The 20556-nt window shown below is 46.0% G+C and overlaps 1 protein-coding gene across 1 annotated transcript in view; it reads left to right on the top strand.

Moving 5' to 3' along the window:
- Positions 1 to 20556, top strand: part of DGKB (diacylglycerol kinase beta) — a 490262-nt gene that overhangs the window by 313094 nt on the left and 156612 nt on the right. Inside the window, exon 19 of the mRNA XM_044678847.1 lies at positions 4782 to 4846. Within this exon, the coding sequence (XP_044534782.1) occupies positions 4782 to 4846 (65 nt within the window). The remainder of the gene's footprint in view (positions 1 to 4781; positions 4847 to 20556) is intronic.

Genomic DNA, 20556 nt, shown 5'->3' with positions numbered 1-20556 from the left:
TGACACAGTCCATGTGCCTGCACACAAAACTGATTTTTCTGGCTTTTTTTAATGTTAAAACTTTATAACAAAAATAGAAATTTACCCATCTCTCTATCTTTTTTTTAAGAGAAGTGTTTGCATGTCTAAATTATTCAAATCAGAGATACCAAAAGGTGGTTCTGTTCCAACAAGTGCATATGAATAGTTTTAGGGAAACATTTGCCTACTGCTATTGCTATTCAGCACAGCTCCCAGGGAGAACATTTAGAGTACTTTGATTTTTTTTTTCTTCAGCCTTACCTACACTTAACTCATTCCCTTCCACTGACCTAAAGTTTCTGAATATCCATTTTTTCCCTCTACCTAATTTTTGATACAGTGGGAAAAGGACTGAACTTGGAGTCAGGAGGCCTGGATTTGAACCCTGCCTCTGGCAACTGATCACCTTTGAGACCTTGGACAAATTCCTTCATTTTTATGGACCTCAGTTTACCCCTTTGAAAAATTAGAAAGTTGGGCTAGCTGATTTCCAAGGTCTTTTCCCTTGAAAAATGGATCAAAAAAGGATTGCTTGTTTCTCTGAATCTTAACGATACAAAATTGATTCAGATTCTTTGTAGGATATTGATTTCTAAAGTAATTAATTCTTAAAATTTGAATTCCTTCTTTCCCACAAACAATGTCATTACGACCCTCTAAAGCCACAGCTGCAGCCTTGAACTCTGTCATGGGAGAGTGTGTGATGAAGAGATCTTGTTAGTATTATGAGTAGTTTTTCAGATTAAAATATAAATAGGGCATTTGAAGATTCATGAATTCTCTCGTTTCCTTTTGTTTTATTTGAGCCTGAACTAAGCTACATCTACTTGTAGGGATGTGTGTGTGTGTCTGTCAGCCGGTGGCATGTTATTGGGTAGATATTGTCAAGAAGAGTCAAGAAGACCCGAATCAGTTCTTGAAAATGGGGCTAATAATTAGGATCTGCCCCTCGCCGGAATGCTGCGGCAGGCCTAGCCCAGGGCCCGGTGTGTGCTAAGCTCCATGTGGGTGATATTTTTATCCTCGTTGTTCATTGTTGTTAGCGTGTGTGTGTGTGGATTGTTCCTTGTGATGAATGATTGGGCTGGGAGGGGCCTCGGAGACCCTCTTGTCAAGCCCCCCATGGGACAGAGAAGGCCTGGGAGCCCCGAGGAGACCCTTTTTCGTTCCCGTCAGGACACCTTTATCGAGGCCCACCAGGACGGATTTGTTCTGTTCTCTGACTCGGACGCCCCCCTTCCGTTTTCTGTGTTCGCTCTCGGGGACCTCAGAGGAGCGCGGATGCCTTCGGCCTTGCCCACGCCTGGCGCTGCCCTGGTGGGCTTCTTCCCCATCGCCGCCCTGCCCGGGGGGTGGCTCAGGGGAGCTTGTGGGCGAGAGGAGGGCCACGACCAGCCGGGCCAGCGGCATGGAGGAGGCACTCCCCAGAGCCAAGACCCTCCACAAAGTGACCCTCCGCGAAGTGACCCTCCACGAAGTGCCCGGAGAGCCTTGGCCTCTGGCGCCGGGGGGCTCGGGGCTGCACCCCTGAAGGCTTGTTGCTGCCTGGCTGATGGAGGGCTGCCTGGAAAAGGAAGAGAAGCGGGGCCTTGCCTCGAACCTCTCTGAGACAATCCGCGATGCCGTGACCATTGTTAGGTCTCCTCTGAGGCCATTCGGAAACCCACCCCAGTTCTTGGAGGTTCTGGTCTCTAAGACTTGGGAGCTGTAATGGCGGCTGATGACATCAACACTGAGCGCAGGGCCCGGTCCTTTTAGGGGATTCCATCTTAGGGCTTCCTATCATGGGCTCAGTGTGGACACGTATTGACCGCATCGCCCTAGGCAAGTCCCTTTGCCTCCCGGGTGTCTCAGACCATCCCTTAGGATCGCCTGCCTCCCTCTTCAAAGCCAAAGCCGGCCGTGGGATGGACGTCTGCCCGGCTCCTGAGCCTGGTGCCTGGCCCAGAGCCGGCTCCAGAGGCTCTGGATCTTTCTCAGGTCCTCTTCCCTCCCCTCTCCGCCGAGATTGCCCGATGTCCCAGGCACAGGGAGGTCCTGCCCCTCCCCCCCCTCCCCCCAATCTATCCACATTTAATTCTGTTTCTCAGGCCTCTCTCCCTCCTCCCGCCACCTTCTAGGAGAGGATCCGCCTTGTTCCTTTTGTCTTCTCTTCTCCGTGACTTAGCAAGTACTGAACACGTGCAGTGGACTTGCTGGGCCGTCCTTCTGTCCTTCTGTGTGACAGCAGCATCGGGCAGCCCTCCCACGCCTGGAACGTTCCGTGTCCGGCGTAGTCTGCCCTCCCAGAGGGCTCCGTCCCCGAACCCGCAGCCCTGCGCCCGGCCCCCCGCGCGCCCAGCATCGGCGTTCTAGAGCCGGAGAGCTTTCTGTGCCCCATGGACGTGGCCACGCAGCCCATGAGGCTGGGTGTCGAGGAGCAGCCGGCCTCCCCCTTCCCCTGCAGCGGGCAGGAAGGTGGGGTGACGTCTGGCGGAAAAGCGGGCCAGGGAAGCCCTCGAGGGCTTCAGAAGGTGCTCTAACCCTTTGGTCACCCTGCCGCTGAGAAGAGCCCAGCCGGGGCGCCTCGGCAGGATGCGAGTTAATTTGCTCTCAAGATTCCTTCCTTTTGACTACAATGCAATGTAATTTAACAGCACTGAGTACCAGCTTAGATGGAATAACTTAATTAAAATGGCAGAGGAAGTTTATTAGAAGAGAAGCGAAATTTTGAATTGCATCCGGATATTGAGGCTAACTCGTTTTGTGGGTGGCGTGCAGGAGCAAGCTTGTGTTTTCCTCTCATTTAAGGGCCCTGCCACAAAGAGGCCTCATGTGTGCCCTTCCTGCCTTTCCCACCTCACTAGGCTCCATCTCCCCATTTCCATCTGAGAACATAATGGAGACATTTCTTCTCAGGTTACGTTTTTCATCTGATTTTTACTGGTTAATGGTGCAGGGTCATGGACAGGCATTTTCAAACAGTATTCATGACTAAAATAGGCGACTTTCTGATTTGCCCAGAATATTTCCAAGCCAACAAAGCTTGTTTAATCTTCATTTCCTACTTCTGTAGAAACCATGAAGAAGTTCTGTGATTCCATCATGAATTATAAAAGCAGGCAGGTGATGGGGAAGGAGGAGGGCTTTGTACAAATATCAAAGCACAGATTGGCTCCATCTTCCTTCTGCCTGTTGAGCCTATCGTCATCCCTTCTTGCTCTGAGAGCTGTCTGAAGTCTGAGTCTTTGTGACCCTCTTTGGGGTTTTCTTGGCAGAGATACTGGAGGGGTTTGCTCTTTACTTCTCCAGCTCATTTTTATTGATGAGGAACTGAGGCAAGCAAACAGGATGAGATGAGGTGGTTCCTCTGGGGTCATACATCTAGTAAGTGTCTAAGGACAAATTTGAACTCAGGAAGGCTTCAGGCCCAGCACTCTCTCCATTGCACCCCTGCCCCTTGCTGTCTCTGGTGGGCACCGATCTCATCTAATGCATGTGGAGGCCATTCATTTTGTGTTACCGAAGTTCAACCATTAGCCTCTTTATTTTATCCTGTAGACACATCATCCTTGATTTGTATTTTCTAGGTTTATTCCAATATGTGACTTCAATACACCTTTTTGTTTATTCCTGTCATGAACTTTTGGACTGCTTTTTATTTTCTGGAAGTAAATGAACAACTAAGCCTCTCATGATGTTTTCCCCTCCACCACTGTAGACATTAGAGCTGTAGAACTTAATAAAGGATGAATGAAAATACTAAAGAAGATTCTAGCAACTTGAGGTCAGTTGGAAGGGTGTTTGCTGGGAAAGTTTTGATTCTGACCTGGTTTTTTACTATCCATCCTTTTGAGAAAATGTGCCATCAAGAACTTAAAATGAGTCTCTTTTTTTTGTTTGTTTTTGTTTTTTTGTTTTTTTTAAACCCTTGTACTTCGGTGTATTGTCTCATAGGTGGAAGGTTGGTAAGGGTGGGCAATGGGGGTCAAGTGACTTGCCCAGGGTCACACAGCTGGGAAGTGGCTGAGGCCGGGTTTGAACCTAGGACCTCGTGTCTCTAGGCCTGACTCTCACTCCACTGAGCTACCCAGCTGCCCCAAAATGAGTCTCTTAATAGGCATGTCCTCTTTGGACAAAGACATTGGGGAGCCAGTAAGCATCTCCAGGTTTTGACTGTGTCTCTTTTAGATAAGAGTTAGAGCACTTTGTCTTCTGTTACTGTAGTGGGAAAGAGAAAACAATTTGAGAGCCTGTATACACTATTGGTGGTTATCTCGTTGTTCTCCAGACTAATTTATTAGTATTTTAGTGATACTTTGTTATAGGAAATATTCCCCAGTCCCAAGACCTCCATTTGCTTATATATATATATATATATATATATAAAAATATATATATAAAAGTAGTAAACAGGAGTTTTCCATATATGATCACTTTCTCCCTTAGAAAATCCAGTAAATAATCCTCTAACAACCTCCTCAACCAAATTTCAGGAATATCTTATCCGTGTGATTGATTATATTTTGGAAAACAAGTCCAAGTTTTGAAAGGGACAGGAACTACAACTATTTTTGAAACAGAAACAACCTCAAGATTAAATCATCTGACGTTGAGAATGTTGAAAAAGAAGATCTGCCAAAGTGAAGCATCTTGTTCTGATCTGTGTTCTTTTCCTGCCCGATGTCCATAGGTACAAGGATGCCTTGTGGTGCCCAGCAACTGGGACTTTGGCTTTTGAATCCATTATGGCTTCATAACAGTATTTTTTTCCCTTTTAGGATGCTTCCATCGCCCACAGATTCCACATTATGAGAGAGAAGCACCCAGAGAAGTTCAACAGCCGGTAGGTGCCCAAGTAATGGTAGCTGAACCTTTCTGCTGTGGCAAAGATACCAAATGTCGCAAATGCCTCTGTATGTTTGTGAATGATGGAGGGGATCTGGGTCTGTGTCTGTAGATGGATGGAAGAAGACAATAATGCCTTTGGTTTCCCTCTTAACATGACTGCCTTCCTAATTCAGCAGCGTGCTTAGTTATCGTGCTGTAGTTTGTGGGGCAGCAGGGTATTAAGGGGAGCTGGAAGAATGAGTGAACACCCACCCCCCCTTAGTGACAGATGCCTCACTTTGAGGAGAAAACCCTGTTACTGATGGGGATGAGCAGTAGGGCTTCTTTCTTGGACCTGGGCCTTGTCAGAGTTAAGCAGAGCTTTTTTTTTTGGGGGGGGGGAAGTACAGGAAAGTCACAGGACTCACTCTCCATCTCTCTCCTTCACCCAGAAGGGAACACCTTCCTGAACATGCCAAGTAGAAGGGAGAGATCGTGCCTCTAAGCTCTTACCGTCTTGGTTTGCATTTCTGCCAGGATCTCTTTTACCCGTAGCTCTGTCTCTGTCTCTAAGATATAAAAGCTCTAAAATAGACGAGGCCTTTTGGGACATCTAACATCTATGCTGCTACTGATGGAGACAGTAAGGAGGGTGTCTTTTGACCCAGATCCCACAGCGACTTGTATTTTTATGGGCAAACTTCAGTTGAGAGTCTGAATTTCCTTTGGGTAACATTTTCATGTGAGATATCCCAGATCCCCCTTTTCCTACCTGTAACAAGGGGCCTGAGGTTACTGCTACTGGGGGCACCTTGCTGGCTATTCGGTTACAGCAATAACAAGCGATCGAGAGAACTCTGTAGAGAGGGAGGACACTTTTTTCTTTAAACCGTCACCTTCTCAGAACTATGGATGCGTCTCCAAGGCAGAATGTGGCCAAGGATAGGCAGCTGGGATTAAGTAACTTGCCCGGGGCCACAGAGCCAGGCAGTGACTGAGGCTCATTTTAACCCAGGTCTCTCCTCTCCAGGCCAGGCTCTCAATTCACTGAGCCACCTCGCCGCCCCTCTGGTGACTCTTCACCACTCAGTGTGCCTGGTCACTCCATCAGCGTGGCAGCAGCTTCTTCGGTTCTGTTTGGACTCATATTTAAATCACTAGGATTCACAGGCTTTGCCTTCCACACTCATATTACTCTAGGACTTTCTCTGACGGTTCTTAAGTTTCCGTGTGAATTTTCCATGGAATTTACCTATGGAGAAAACTTCCCCAGAAAAGAAATGGAAGTTATGGTGTCTTCCAGCTGGAGGAAACCATCTAATATCAAACACGAAAGAATACTTTGAACTCGTCTTCAGATGTATCAACACTGTGGGACGACACAACCATTTCCTGTTTGCCACAGTGGATACTCCATACTGTTTGAAAGTTTTCACTTCGTCACTCGAATCGAGCACATTTGAAAATACTTGCTGAGGATTTCCTTTAGAAGGTCAGATTGCCAATCCAGAAATGAAGTTCTGGCTCGGTGATGTGGCTGCGCTAAGTAGAATTGGGCAGAAAGCTTTTCTGCAGAGACAACCTGAGGCTGCCGTGTCAGAAGTGGGTGGGCATTAGCTGAGTGGGCTGGCTGGGCCAGGAGCGCAACTCGGGGCCCTGAACCCAGGGGCCCTCGAATGACCCCAGCCCAGCGAGTTGGGTGTGGAACGTGTGAGCAGAATTCCCAGCTGAAGGTGTCTCGGTGCCCACCATGCTTATTCGTTTGACTCTGCCTTAAAGAATTTGAAACTTGGAAGGGATCTGGGCAGCCAGGAGAGAAATGTTATTAAAGCCGGAGATAACGGGGTCTGGGAGGAGACAGCAATTGACATTGTTAAAGGGTTCAGAAAGATCAGAAAAGATGATGATGGAGAAAAGGCCATTCAATTTGTCAATTAAAACATCGCTGGTAATTTGGAGGAAGCAGTTTCCATTAAATATCAAGGTTGGAAGTAGATTGCCCCGGCTTTAGGAGACAATGAGAAGAGAGAAAGTTGAGGCAAGGAGTGTAGATAACTTTTTCAAGGACTATCGGCGTGAGAGAAGGGATGCGGGATGGCAGCTGCTCTAATTAGACCAAGGGAAGGACTATTTATTTATTTGTTCATTCATGTGTTTGTATGTAACAGAAAAGGAACCAGTAGAAATGGAGAAATTAGGATCAGAGAGAGATTGGGCATGATCATAAGACACTGCTGAAGAGACGAGAGAATGGAGCAAGGGTGCACGTAGAAGGCTTTGCCCATTTGCTGAGGCAAAACATGGGAATAAACGGAAATAGTCAGTAATGATGCCTGAACGGTGTGAGAAGAGGAGGAAGGGAGAAAAGGATCTCTTGGCAGATGGCCTCCATTTTGCTTTGTTTTTTTTCACTGAAATCTTGGTCGGGGTTCTCAGCAGAAAGGCTGGGGGGTGGAGGAAACATGGGAGATGGGAGAGCAAGGGAAAATCCTGGAAAATACACTGTGGTGAATGGAACAATTAATTGGTTAAGAGAGGGTCAGGTTCTCCTTGCTGCAATGAAGGTCAAAGTAAGGTTATCATCTAGAGGAAAAAGAACAAATTTGTTTCGGATCCAATCGCCACATTTCTGTGATTTTTGAAATTTTAAAATGGACATATTCGGTGCCTTCTTTACTCCCAATCCAATGATTTCTCCTCTGTGCTATCCCAATATGACTTCCTGTAAAGTTCTCGTCCCAGGATCATGTTTTCAAGTTCTCGCTTTCTGGCTTCCCAAGTGTCCAGTGCCGCCTTGGCAAAGAGCCTCAGTCAGTCCTGGCTGGCAGAATATCGATTAAAGCAGGTCCTTGGGAGAGAGGGACAGAGCAGGGAAATGCAGCCACGTTGGCGTTTGTTTTGATTGTCTGCCCGGCCGAGGCTGTGAACTCCCCCAAATGAAGCTCGGCCCCACAGCGGTAGGAGGGCATGTAAGGAGGACTCTATTTCCAGGGACACAAGTGTGACAGCTAGCAAAAGGTCCGTAGCACGTAGTGACGGCGATTCTTTTCAGCTCCAGAGGTGAATCCATTTTCTCTATGGCCCTCTTCCAGGTTTGCTGTGGCAGGGGCCGATTAGAGTTTATAAAAAGCCCTGCTAATAATGGGTGCTTCAGATTGGGCTCGTGTCACAATAAATCATAGGCCATTAATAAAACCTAGGAACGGGCTCACCTTGAAAGTCATCTATATTTTAAAGAACCTGATGTTTCTAGCATTATCTTAAGGAAATTAATTACCAAAATATAGAATTCTGCTCTCTGTGCTTCTTAGGACAGAGAGATTGGAAGAAATGGAAAATGGAATGACTTTTCCGGTGCTTAAGAGAACTCCGTAGAGAGGGATGACATGATATTCTAAAGAGAAATTTCAGTGTAAATCTAGGTGTTAACTGTTTGGAAGAGGTGCAGCTTTGAGTTTGCTTAACTGACACATTTGCCTGTCCATTTGGGTTTCTGATCTTGACCCTTGCAGTACTGACGTTCGGGACTCAAAAGTCACCGAGATGTCTCCACTCTGTGGGATTACTGTTCCTGGGATGATAGAAAGTCCTTTACTTAGTAAAGAATGTCATTTCTTCTGTTGTTCTTACAAAGTCATGAACTATCACTTGATAATTAGCCAATGTGTCGTCAAGTAAAATGTTATAGGAAAGTCTTACCCCAGCGCTTAATTTCAGAAATCAATTTTACAAGTCCAGGATGAGCATTAAAATAGAAACAAAAGATCTGGTCAGCTTAATGCCTTATTACAAGGACAACGTGAGACACCTGCGTGAGGTCACAGCCAAGGTCACATCCCAGTGTGGACTAAGGTCGTCAGAGCGTCCCGAAATACGAGCTTAAAAGGTTTCCATTTTCCATCTTGGTCATATATTGTAGGGAAGGTTGGAGTCCATTCTGAATGTTTCAGTGGCAGTAATGATAAGCTGGAAGGTCAGAGGAACAGCCGACGTAGGATGAAGTGAGCAGATCCAGGAGACTAAGTTATCCCCAAAGAGCAGCAATACAAGAGAAGTTCCCGCCAATGACTCAAGAACAGCGATCATCTCAGTGATCACCTCAGAAGTCCCGTGAGGAAGCCTGTCACGGGCCTCCCAACAGAGGATGGATTCGAGGTGCAGAACGGAACCTGCATTTATGGGCTTGGATCATGCTTTGTGTGCCTGTGTGTTCCAAGGGTTTAGGTTTCCTTCTTCCCTCCTTGCTGGTCACCCCTACCCCATGGAGGGACGGGAAGGAGAAGAAGCAGAAATGGGTTTTTGATCATTGAAAAAAGAATTAAAAAAAGAAATAGAAGAATAAAAAGAAGGCAACCAGAATGGTGAAGAAGCAGTTCTGGCTTAGTTACGGACTGAACTTCTGAGGTCCATTGCAACTTAGAGCTGTGAAGAAGCATCCAGACAAGGAACAATACCCACTCGTCTTAACTGCCAAGTGAAAATGACTTTTAATAGTCATAATTGATGACATTTATATACTGCTTTAAGGTTTGCGATCTTGTTGGATCCTAAAAACAGCCCTGGAATATGGCTCTTGTTATCCCCGTTTTACAGATGAGGAAATTGAGACTGAGAGAAAGTTAAGTCATTTGCTCAGGGCTGTGGGTCGACTAAGTGTCTGAAACCAGCTTTAAATCTGATCTTCTTGACTCAAGGCTGCCTCCTTCTTATTTGGGTCCATTCTTTATCAGGGAGCTGATCGACCCTTGCAATGAGAATAGAAATATCCTGATAGGATGTGAGGGGAAAAAAAGACATCAGCATGTCATTCATTGTTTAATAAGACGCCCCCTTTCAAAGGACTATGGTGTCATCTGTAGGGGTGCCGAGGAAACAAGGCAGAAAAGTCCCCACCTTCTGGGAGATGGTAATCCTCCGGGCAGACACTAGGCATTCGTAGCCAGTTGATCATAAAATATATACAAAGTAATTTCCAGGGGGAGGAAATGCCCCCCACTCTAAAGACTTAATGTCCCCGGTCACTGGAGACAGCTTTACGGTCAAACTCAGAGCGGATTCCCCTCCTCTGAATGTCCTCCAGGTAACTGATGACCTTCCGACATGCTGCCAGAACCCCAAGTGAACCCCTCGTTCTGCTGAGGAGGGTGGGCATGGCAAAGCTCTCTCCTGCTTATTCCCGGAAGCCGGAGGATTCTCAAAGCAGCCCCACTTGTCCCTAGCTTGCTTGGAGAGCCATTTCATACCGATGACTCTTGATCTCACAAGATCTTTTCCCCCCTTACTTCCAAAAACTGTGTTTGCATACAGGTGCTCGTGACATTCATGCCCTGAACCCAAGGGTGGGGATGCTGCCTTTATACCAATTCCATTTCATTTGTCTCAATTTAACTTGATCTGGTGAAGATCACGTTGGATCCTCATTGTGACCTGCAGAGTTAGGGATACCTCTCAGCTTGGTATTAGCCGTGCAGCGAATACATACATGTGCTCTCTGGCCCTTCGTCCAAGTCATCGATGAGGACGCTCATTTTTCATGTGATCTGGCCAATTTAGTGTTCAGAGGTGAGAGAATTCACCAGCCCCCTCAAACTACAATAGTCTTCCCATATGTAGATTATTCCAGAGGCAACACGTGTCATTAAATGTTGGCTCAATTTAAAAGACTAGAAATGAAGTCTTTAAGTCTTCTCAAAATGTGTACTCTTCCTCATTAAAGGGAAATTTCTACTAGGACATAGCTAAGAATTGTAAGGATAAGGGATAAGGGGGAAATGCATGGATTGTCTTTAAGAGGAAAGGAGGAGAATTTAGACACAAAGCCTGGGAGACAATTCTGGAAGGAGAGGAGGATCTTGGGAGTTCTACTGGGATTAGTGGTCACTCCTAATCTGGCTTTCCTCTGAGCTGGTAGGGAGGACTTTGCTCTGGCATCTCCTGGGAACAGACTAATCTTGTAGAAAGATTAGGAAATCCCTGGGTTGGAGATCTGCCTTGGAGGACACCTGCCTTTCCCTGAAGTACTGAGAGCCACCTATCAGAGGCAACTTGATTAAGGTAAACCCAAGGGTTGGTCCCCTGGGACTTTGGGTTTCCCCAGGAAGCCAACCCAGGCTCTGGGCAAGGACTCGGTACATCCGTGAGTCCTGCATCCTCAGCCTTTTAAAGACAATCTGTGATATTTAGGGAGTCCGATAGTTTAGGAGTCTAGATAAGATCAGGGAGCTGGTAGGAAGGGCATCCCCGTGAGGGAGGAGTTAGAGCTGTACAGATTTAGGACGTCATCTACCATTTCTGTAACCTCAATGAACTTGTTTATTCTATAATTGCAAAGCTTTGGGGCTTTACTGGCCCCGGGAGGTCCTCGTTGGGTTTTTTCAATTCCAGTCCATCTAGGTCCTTCCCATCCAATCTGTCTCCTTTTGGAGGTAGATTCTCTTTCAGAATCACATTCCAGGTGCACTTTGGACCGTTCATGACTACTCGGCATCTCTTCCTGTTCTCAGTCTGTATGAAGGTAGATGTAGTTGTCGTCCCTCCGACTTTTTGACCATATCTTGAGGTATTGGAGCAAATACTAGGCTAAAATCAAGATGAACTATTTCTATAGTATGGCCTGCTCTAACAACCTGGTAATCACTTGAAAAACATTGCTTTCTGCCACAATTTGTTCTTCTGTCCTTTCCATTCTAATTGTTCATTGACTGTGACCGTCTCCTGGACATTTTGGAATGTTTTACGAAGCCTGGGGCATTGACTCCTAATTCGTGGAATGCATTTTTTCTGTCTCTATCACCGTCTGTTTCCATTTGTCTGTCTTTGTCTCTGTTTCTGTCTCTGTCTCTAATTGGCACAACTTGCCCCACTTAGTCCACAAGTACCTTTTTTTTTTTTAACCCCCACATGGTCTTTCCCATATCACAGCGACTGAGAATATGATTCATCTTGGTTCAATGACTTGAATTCATCATGGGTAGTTGTGAGCTTTTTTTTTTTAATTTTAATTTTTTTAAACCCTTGCCATCTGTCTTAGAATTGATACTAAGTAGGCAGAAGAGTGATAAGGGGTAGGCAATGGGGGCTTAAGTCACAGATAGGAAGTGGGTGAGGCCAGATTGAATTCAGGGCCTCCCATCTCCAGTCCTGGTGCTCTAGCCAAGGAGCCACCTAACTGCCTTTTTTTTTTCCTTTTCTTTTTCTCCTTCTTACAGCAGCTTTACTTATCTTGGCCTTGAGCTCCCTATTATTATCTTTTGTTGAATTCTTTCTGGTCCAGAAGCCATTCTCTTTGTCAGAAAAACCCCACAGGCGATAACCATGAAGCACTGAATGTGCCCAGTGATTAGCACGTCACCCACGCTGAGCAAGAACATCACCCTTTCTGGGACCCTCGTTTGCCCCCAATGTAGCCATTTTTCACCTCCCAGACTCCATCCAAGAACCATTCCTCACCTCTGCCTCTTGGAACCTTTGGCCTCCTTCCAGACTCAGCTCCAGGACTGCCTTCCCCAAAGATCTTCCTGCCCCCCTCTGGCTCTCTCTAGTTGAGTCTGTTGATGTTTCCTGTTTGTCAGTGTATGTGTGTGTTGTCGCCTCTTAGGATGTGCACTACTGGAGGGCGAGCACCATTCTGCTTTGTCCCTGTATCTCCAGCCCTTTGCCAATGGCGGGCATATAGGAGGGACCCCGTGAGTGCCAAGGATGGATTTCCCCTCAGACTCGGCTCATTCTGAGCACCCCTGGTGTCGCCCATCGAGTCACTGCAGATCGCTGTGGCCCTCCTCCACTGCCCCCCCGTGTAATATAAGCTTTTTTTTTTTTTTTAAACCCTTAACTTCTGTGAATTGACTCCTTGGTGGAAGATTGGTAAGGGTGGGCAATGGGGGTCAAGTGACTGGCCCAGGGTCACACAGCTGGGAAGTGTCTGAGGCCAGATTTGAACCCAGGACCTCCCGTCTCTAGGCCTGACTCTCCATCCACTGAGCTACCCAGCTGCCCCTAATATAAGCTTTTAAAACTTCAGGGTCTTGTCCGCCCACATTCTTACAGGTCTCTGTGGGGTTATAGCCTTACCTAACTGGTGTTAATGCAGAAGGTCCAGACTTCTGGCTGAATCCGTCACTCAAAGTTGTAAACTAAGCAAAACTGAGAAAGGAATCCATTTGAGAGGAATAACTTTATACTTGAGTCACTGGAGGGAAATAGAAGAGGCCACCCTGCAGATATTCTGTGACTTGCTGAAAGAGGAGCACGCCACTGGTGAGGCTCCTGGAGCAGCGGGTAAGCCAGGAGGCTTCAACAGCTTCTTGCCTCCAGGAGTCCCTCGCGGAGGCAAATGGACCCACTGCCAGCAAGGGTGACCCAGAGGGAGCTTCCCCTTCCCTTGACCAAGTCATCAGTCTGACAAAATTCACTAACTGGGGGCTCAGAGGCACCTCAAAGCCATGCGTCTTCAGGGCTTGGCCGAGAGCTGCACTGAGGGGAAACTTCTTGAGGCGCTCAGAGCAACCGTGCTGGCATTCTGGACCCCTTAAGAGGATCCCTGGAGCTCTGAGGTGGAAGGGAGCTCTTTGGGCCCTTGAGTGGGAAGTGGAGCAAGTAACCTGAGAGGAGGAAGCACATGTCTTTTGAGTTTTATCCATCAGGCCTTCGTCTTCCTCCATAGCTAAAATAGCAGTTTAATATTTTAGTCCAGGGGAGCTCCTGATGCACTGGGGCATCTGCTCTCTTAAAATACGTGTTGCATGAGAGTGGCCAGTTTTTCTCACCTCCTGTATTAGAGAAAGACAGAGAGACAGGGAGATGGCAGACAAGAAGACACAAAGACAGAGACAGAGAAACGGGAGGCAGACAAAGAAGGTTGAGAAGGACAAAGATGGAGAGACAAAGAGAGAAATAGATGGGGAGAGAGATAAATACAGAGAGATGAAGGGAGGGGAGAGAGAAACAAAGGGAGGGAGGGAGAAAGAGGGAGAGGAGGGAGAGAAGAGAGAGGAGGGAGAGGGAGCAGAGAAGAAGCAGAGGGAGAGGGAGAGGGAGTGAAGAGAGAGGAAGGAGAGAGAGAGGGAGAGGGAGAGGAAGAGGGAGAGGGAGAGAGAGAGGGGGTACGCCAACAGATGACCAGATAATTGCAGTCTCCTATCATTCTTCTGCCAGGCTGTTGGTTTCTTTCTTAAGTCAGCTCTTTTGTCATTCTTTGCGAACATTTGCTCACTGGTAGACTCTGGTGGTAAAACTTCTGTTCCTTTTCCACTGGTCGTGACCTAATATTCTCAGTCCAGCTTCCTCCCTCTGGTTCTTATTTTCTCATGTATGTATGATGTATACTTTCTTAATACATGAGGCTTCCCAGGCATTTTCTATATCATGTTTCTTCTGAAAAAGATATAATGAAGAGAGAGAGAACCACATTCCAGTCATAGGTTTCATCTCACCAAGTCTCAGGGATAGAATACTGAATCTGGAGGGAGGAAAATCTGAGTTCAAATCCTGCTTCAGATATTTCTATCTATGTGACCCCAGAAAAGTAACATAATCTTGGTAGTCTTCTGTTTCCTCATCTGCAAAATGAAGATATTATTACTGCCTCTTTCTGAGGGTTCTCGGGAGGATCAGATGAGATAAGAGTTGCCAAGCTCTTTGTGCACCTGAGTGCACTATATAAATGCTAGTTGGAAGGACATTATTTCCTTGACATTTCTTAATTCTTGGGCAGTTTCATGGGAACCTTTATAGCCATGGGTTTCAATGGTGACTTCTCTCTTGTATTTTGTCTCCTGTGATCCACATCATATATTTTCTCTATGTCTTACCAAACATCTCTCTCTATAGCTGTGTCTTTACTTTGTCTCTATCCGCTGTCTCTAACTGTGTGTCTCTATTTCTGCCTCTGCCTCTGTCTCTTTGCCTTTGGCAGTCTGACCCTCTGTCTCTGTCTCTCTCTCTATTATGCATGTGTGTATATGTATATATATGTAGCATGTATATACATGTCATATAAATGTGTGTGTGTGTGTGTGTGTGTGTAATCCCATGTTCTAACCCCTCCTTCTTACTCTGTAACGGAGGAGGGGGAGATACACTTTATGTGGACCTGTAAAGTGTGGGGAGCAGGAATGATGGAGAAGTCATGAGTGAATCTAGGAGAGGGATGAAGGAGTGAGCGTGGCCGCCTAAACACGTCTTAAAATGGAGTTTCTTGGAGGGAATCAACCATTGGAAGAAGGGAGCAAAGGGGAGAAGGGATCTTTCATCATTACAAAGCTGCTCTGGGTCATGATGGAGAAGTCCATCGAGTCAAAACTGCACAGGAGAGGAATGGAGGAGTGAGCTTGGCTGGCCCAGGCCCTACCTAGGTAAGCTCTTTTCTTGTTTTCAGATTTTCAGATTCCCCCATGAGTCTCCATGTTTTTAATGGATTCTAGCTTGTCCCCGGCTGCTGTGAACCTCCCTGTTGCCATTTATCTTATCCCAGCTTAAGTTCTTGAGAGACTTCTCTGTTAAACGCAAAGCCTTTCTTTTTTTCATCTTTTCGACTCTTGCAGCATTTACTTTACTTCACCAAAATTGAAATCTAAGTCCATCTGTTGTTCTTCTCCATATGGGATTAGCCCCACAACTTAGGCCATTTGTAGTACCGACAAAATAGGGAAAAATAAACAACGTTATAGCTCTAACTGGATTAACTACCATCATCCAACGCTGTATGGAAACCATTCTGTGAGCCTTTTAATTCTCAGTATTTCATGTCTGGCTGTGTGGAGGCAATGTCTAAACGTACGAGCAATCTAGGAAACGTCAGGTACCCGTCACTTCTCTCAGTAAGGCCATGGAGGAAGATGCTCTGCCTCCCAGGCAAGAGGCTCCGCTCGGAGAGGGCTCGGACTCCCCACAGTAGTAGTCAGGTCGCCTCGTTAGCTTGTCTGCATACAGCACCTCGCCACGCACCCCGCTTCTGCAGGGAGGGAGGACGCGGGCTTCCACATGGTCCCCAAGTACAGTGTATCCTAATCCCTTTCCTTAAAGACTTAAGCTCAGATTGGGATTTCCGTCTCTGTCAGAGTCTGAGCCGAGCCCAGGGCTCCCAGGCTTAGGGAGGGTTCCTTGCTTCTAATCTGTACTAGATCCATGCTAGCTTTTATAAGTTCAAAGTCTTTGCAAGTAGGCAGTGAGAGGAACAGAGATTTCTTACCTTCAGGGCTGGTTTGGCTCGTCCCCTTGGGCTAATGCCCCCCAAAACAGGCGTTACAGTTCAAGCAACCCCTTCAATCCTTTTAGTCAGTGGTACGATCCACAGGAATCCAGCAGAGAAACAGTTGTGAGAATCCCAGAAATAGGAGTAGTTTCTAGGCGAGAGACCAGGAAAGAGTGTCCAGAGAGAGCCACTGTCCCTCTCCTCCATCCCTCTCCCCTCCCCCTTCCAACTGCCCTTGTCAGTTTCCTTGCTCCAACCTTGCAAATTCTGCCTGTGCAATTCCCCCCACAATGCATATGTATCTAATGGATATAATCCAAATATATTTATATCAGATGTTTATGTATATTTGTAAACTTATATATAATGACTATTGATTCAGCTTTGTCTTTCTGCAAGTTACGTGGAAAATGCCTGTGGCATTAGCTTTTGTGCTAGTATGATTTTGTGCAACAGGACACTTATGAAGAGATCTCTAGTTTTCACCAAGGCCTAAGTGCTCACATTAATATTTATTCAGAGCATAATTGTGGCACAATTGAACATAACAGACTTCTCTACTAGTAACAATGCAATGATCCAGGACAATTCCGAGCGTCTTAGGAGAACGAATGCTCTCCACATCCCGAGGAAGAACTGTGGGAGTAGAAACACAGAAGAAAAACAAGTGCTTGGCCACATGGGTTAATGGGGATAGGATTGGGGATGCTGACTCTAAACAATCACCCCAGTGCAGATATCAATAATATGGAAATAGGTCTTGATCAATGACCCATGTCAAACCCAGTGGAAATACGCATCAGCTCCAGGAGGGGGAGGGAAGAGAGGAGGGAAAGAACATAAATTATGTAACCATGGAGAAATATTCTTAATTAATTCATTAAAATTTAAAATATTTATTCAGAGTAGGAATAATTTTCTTTTTCAGCAATAACAACTGGAATGATAAAATGTGGTATGTGCACGTGTGTTAACGGCCATCCCAAAGAGCCTCATGAAAGCCCAAACAGACTCCATTCCTGCCACTCTCTGCTGTGGCACCTGACCTTACTTTTGCATCAGTAAACACAATTAACTGAGTATTTGGTAGGGAAACCGTTTCCCCCTTATTGAACAACGCATAAATGATTTGGGTTCGTTTCATACTTCCCCATTATGTAAAAACAAAAAGATCACCTTTTGCAAACTTTTATTCATGTCCAAGTTAAGCAGTATTTCAGCTCTTCTGAATAACGACCTGGGAGAGCAGAGCACCTAAATCAGCATCCCCTACCCTCAGCCCAGTGTTAATCTCGCTCGGGATGGCAGGTCCTTCCAGTTCCAGGAACATCACAGATCCTCATAAATATGGGTTTCCCGGATCTTGCTGCAGGAGGGCACCTTCTCGGCTGATTAGCACCCCAAGAAGGCCAGCTCTTTCTTCCCTCCCACCAGCCACACTCAGGCTCCGAAAGGTCAATCATACCTTAAGACGGTGATCCAAAATTCTACCTTTTCAGTGCAAACTTGGAGTACAGTTTTGCTTCGGAACAATACGGTACTGAGTAGATCCAGAGTGATAGCGGAAATTCCCTTGAGCTGCCCTCCTATGCAATCTGTCTTCATACAACTGGCAAAATGGTACGACCGTGTCGCACTCCCCTGATTTCATAATAATAACAACAACAATAGCACTAACCAATTGCTTCAAGATTTCCAGAGCACTTTCTGAATGTTATTTCCTTTGACCCTCACAGCCCCGGGAGGCCGATGCTAGTAACTCCTCTGAAGAAACTGAAAGTCGGGGACATTCGTTCAGTGAATCAGACGGTCCCAAGGCTTCGAAGTCTGACGGGGAACTCGAACGAATGTCTCCCTGACTCCCACACTAGCCTTAAGCCACTGCACCCCCAGCTATCTGACAGGCCCAAATGAAGTAATATGGGGAAATCCCTTTAAAAACCTTAAAGAACTATATACATGGCAAGTCTACAAATCTCTATTAAGCTCCTGGTATGTGCCTGACACCAAGTGATGGGTATACAAAAAAGAGCAAAAGATAGTCAGTCTTTAGGCCTTTGAGGAGCCGGAAAGGTTGACAGAAAGGACAAGAATGTGTGAGCTCCAGATAAATTTAGAGTCTATTTATTGATGCCTTTTGTACTTTCATCATAATTATTTGGCATTAAAATTGAGCCCTCCCCTGTAACAAAGAAAAGCAGTTAACCAGGTTACCAATATGGTGACAGTGTCTAATGGAGTATGCACTAGTCAGTGCCCATTGTTTCCACGCCTGAAAAAGAAGCTGCAGAAAGGGCATTTTCTCTGATTTCCCCACTTCTGCGATGGGCTCTGTTATTTGTAATTTAATTTTTTTCGGGGCACTTGCTTCTCTTTTGTAAATATCACCTCCATGCAAACCATCCCAATGGTTCTTCCACTTGAGGATGACTTTTAGTCCCAGGCTTTGCCTATGATTTTACATGAATTTGCATGAGATGCATGCCAAGGGGGAAATGTTGCCAAAGAAACTATGTGGAACAAATAAACCTTGTGAATAAAGCATCCATCAGCAAGTAATTGTGGGGTTTCCATAGAGTCACATTGAATCGGAAACAAATGGGGTCTCAAAATGGGAAAGACCTTAGAGATTAGCTCCTCCAGCTCCATCCAAAATATTTGAAGTGAAGAAATTGAAACAAAGACAGGGCAAATATCTTGGCCAGTAGCAATGAATGGTGTGATTGGGTGAATTCTCAAAGGATTTCACCTCAATCTAGGATAGCCACAGTTCCATTTCCGCCAAAATCCATCCATTTTTCCAAACCACTTTCTCAACCCCTGTAGCTCAGAAATGGTCCTTCTGCCCTTGTTTTGTAAGAGTGGAAAGGACTTGGTACTTACTCTTTGGGAAGGAAGGTTAGTGCCCTGGGCTTTGGAATGAATGGAGATAATTCCCATGAGGACATTTGGGAGTTGTTTCCTTTCCCAAGAAAGAACCCAAATGTAAATATTGAACAAGTGGTTGGATGGAGATCACGAAATCTCCAATTGCTTAGGATTTAGCTAACCTCTTCCATCAGAAACGTCAAGGTGTGTTTTCTTTCTCAGACAGACCAAGTAACTGCTGTGCAGCAGTAAGCAGGGTGGATTGGGGACCATCAGATAATGGGAATTTGGGCTGTGGTGAGAGATGTGGCTTCCAAGAATCAAGGAGCAATAGATTGTTGGGGTGTCTTTGTTAAGTTGCATCTCGAGAAGCCACTTTCTGGGTGCACTGGTTTAGGGAAGTCTTGGATGAGTGGAAGGTTGTTCAGAAGATGTCATCTAGGAAGATGATAGACTTTATGTCCTTGTAACTGGGGACCAAAGGAAGAAAGCAAGGATTGTTATTCTGGAGAACATAATCCTAGGGAGTGACAAGATCATTCCTTTCAATTCTGTGAAGGGTGTGTGTGGAAAAAAAGATAAGACTTGTTCCATTTGGCCTCTTTGGGAAGAACTAAGAGCCCTGGGGGAAGTGGGTGAGTCAGTCACTCAATTATCTGGGCAGGCCAGGCTGACCAATGCAGATACCAAGAAAGTAGAGCACAGTATAAAACTCTGACCACTAGATGGGAGAATAAATAGAGTTCTGGCTTGGAGTTAGCAAGACCAGAGGCATACTTTTTGTGTAATCCAGGGTAAGTCAATTAGCCTCAGTTTCCTCTTTGTGAGGTGAGAGTAACCTCTCCGTGATCTCTAATCCCTCCAACTGTACACCTCGGATCCTATGACATATTCTGATGCGGGAGATGCAGCGTACATAAGACGTGTGCTGGGCGGCGGGAAGGTCATTTTAGCCGTGGGAGTGGGACCTTAAGGCCACCTGCAGAAGGTAGGATTTGAGCCCACTCTTGGTAGAAGCTGGAGGACCTAAGAGGCAGAGGTGAGGAGAGATGACAGCAGAAATAACCTGTGCAGGAGCAGCAAGGAGCTTGGACTAGCTGCTTGGAGTAGAATAAGGCAAGAAACCCGGAAACGTCTTGAGATGACAAACAAAGGACTTTATAGGAATGCAGTCAGACTGAAATCATGGGAGGCACATTTGGTATTGAGGAGAAGCATCCTAACAATTAGGGTGATGGCCAATGGGGTCTCGGAGGCCCTGGGCTCCTTCTCATTGGAGGGCTTCCGCCAAAGGCCGCAGGAGAGCCCTGCTGTCCAGAGAATGCTTCCTCTCCCCCTGTATTGGCTGGAGGAGATCACCCCTAAGAGCCTTTCCAAAATGAAACTCTGTGTCTCTGTGATACTCCAGAAAACAAAGAACAGAATTCTGAGTGAGTTGGGCTAAGCTCATACTGTCTCCACAGAGGCTAATTACTGCCTTATAAGCTCCTCTCCTCTCTAAGGTGATCCCATGGCACGGATAATTGGATCTAATTACTAATTGGATCAGTGTCACTATTCTTCCTACCTCTGGGGCAGCAAGGAACAGCTCTTCTTTACACGTGAGTCCGAGACAATACTAATACGCTCAGGGTTATTTTTTCCCCCATTGACCATAATTAATTCTA

Source organism: Gracilinanus agilis, chromosome 5, assembly GCF_016433145.1.
Source record: "Gracilinanus agilis isolate LMUSP501 chromosome 5, AgileGrace, whole genome shotgun sequence".
NCBI lineage: Eukaryota > Metazoa > Chordata > Mammalia > Didelphimorphia > Didelphidae > Gracilinanus > Gracilinanus agilis.
Note: the sequence above shows the minus strand (reverse complement) of the source record. Positions and strands in the feature narration are given on the sequence as shown.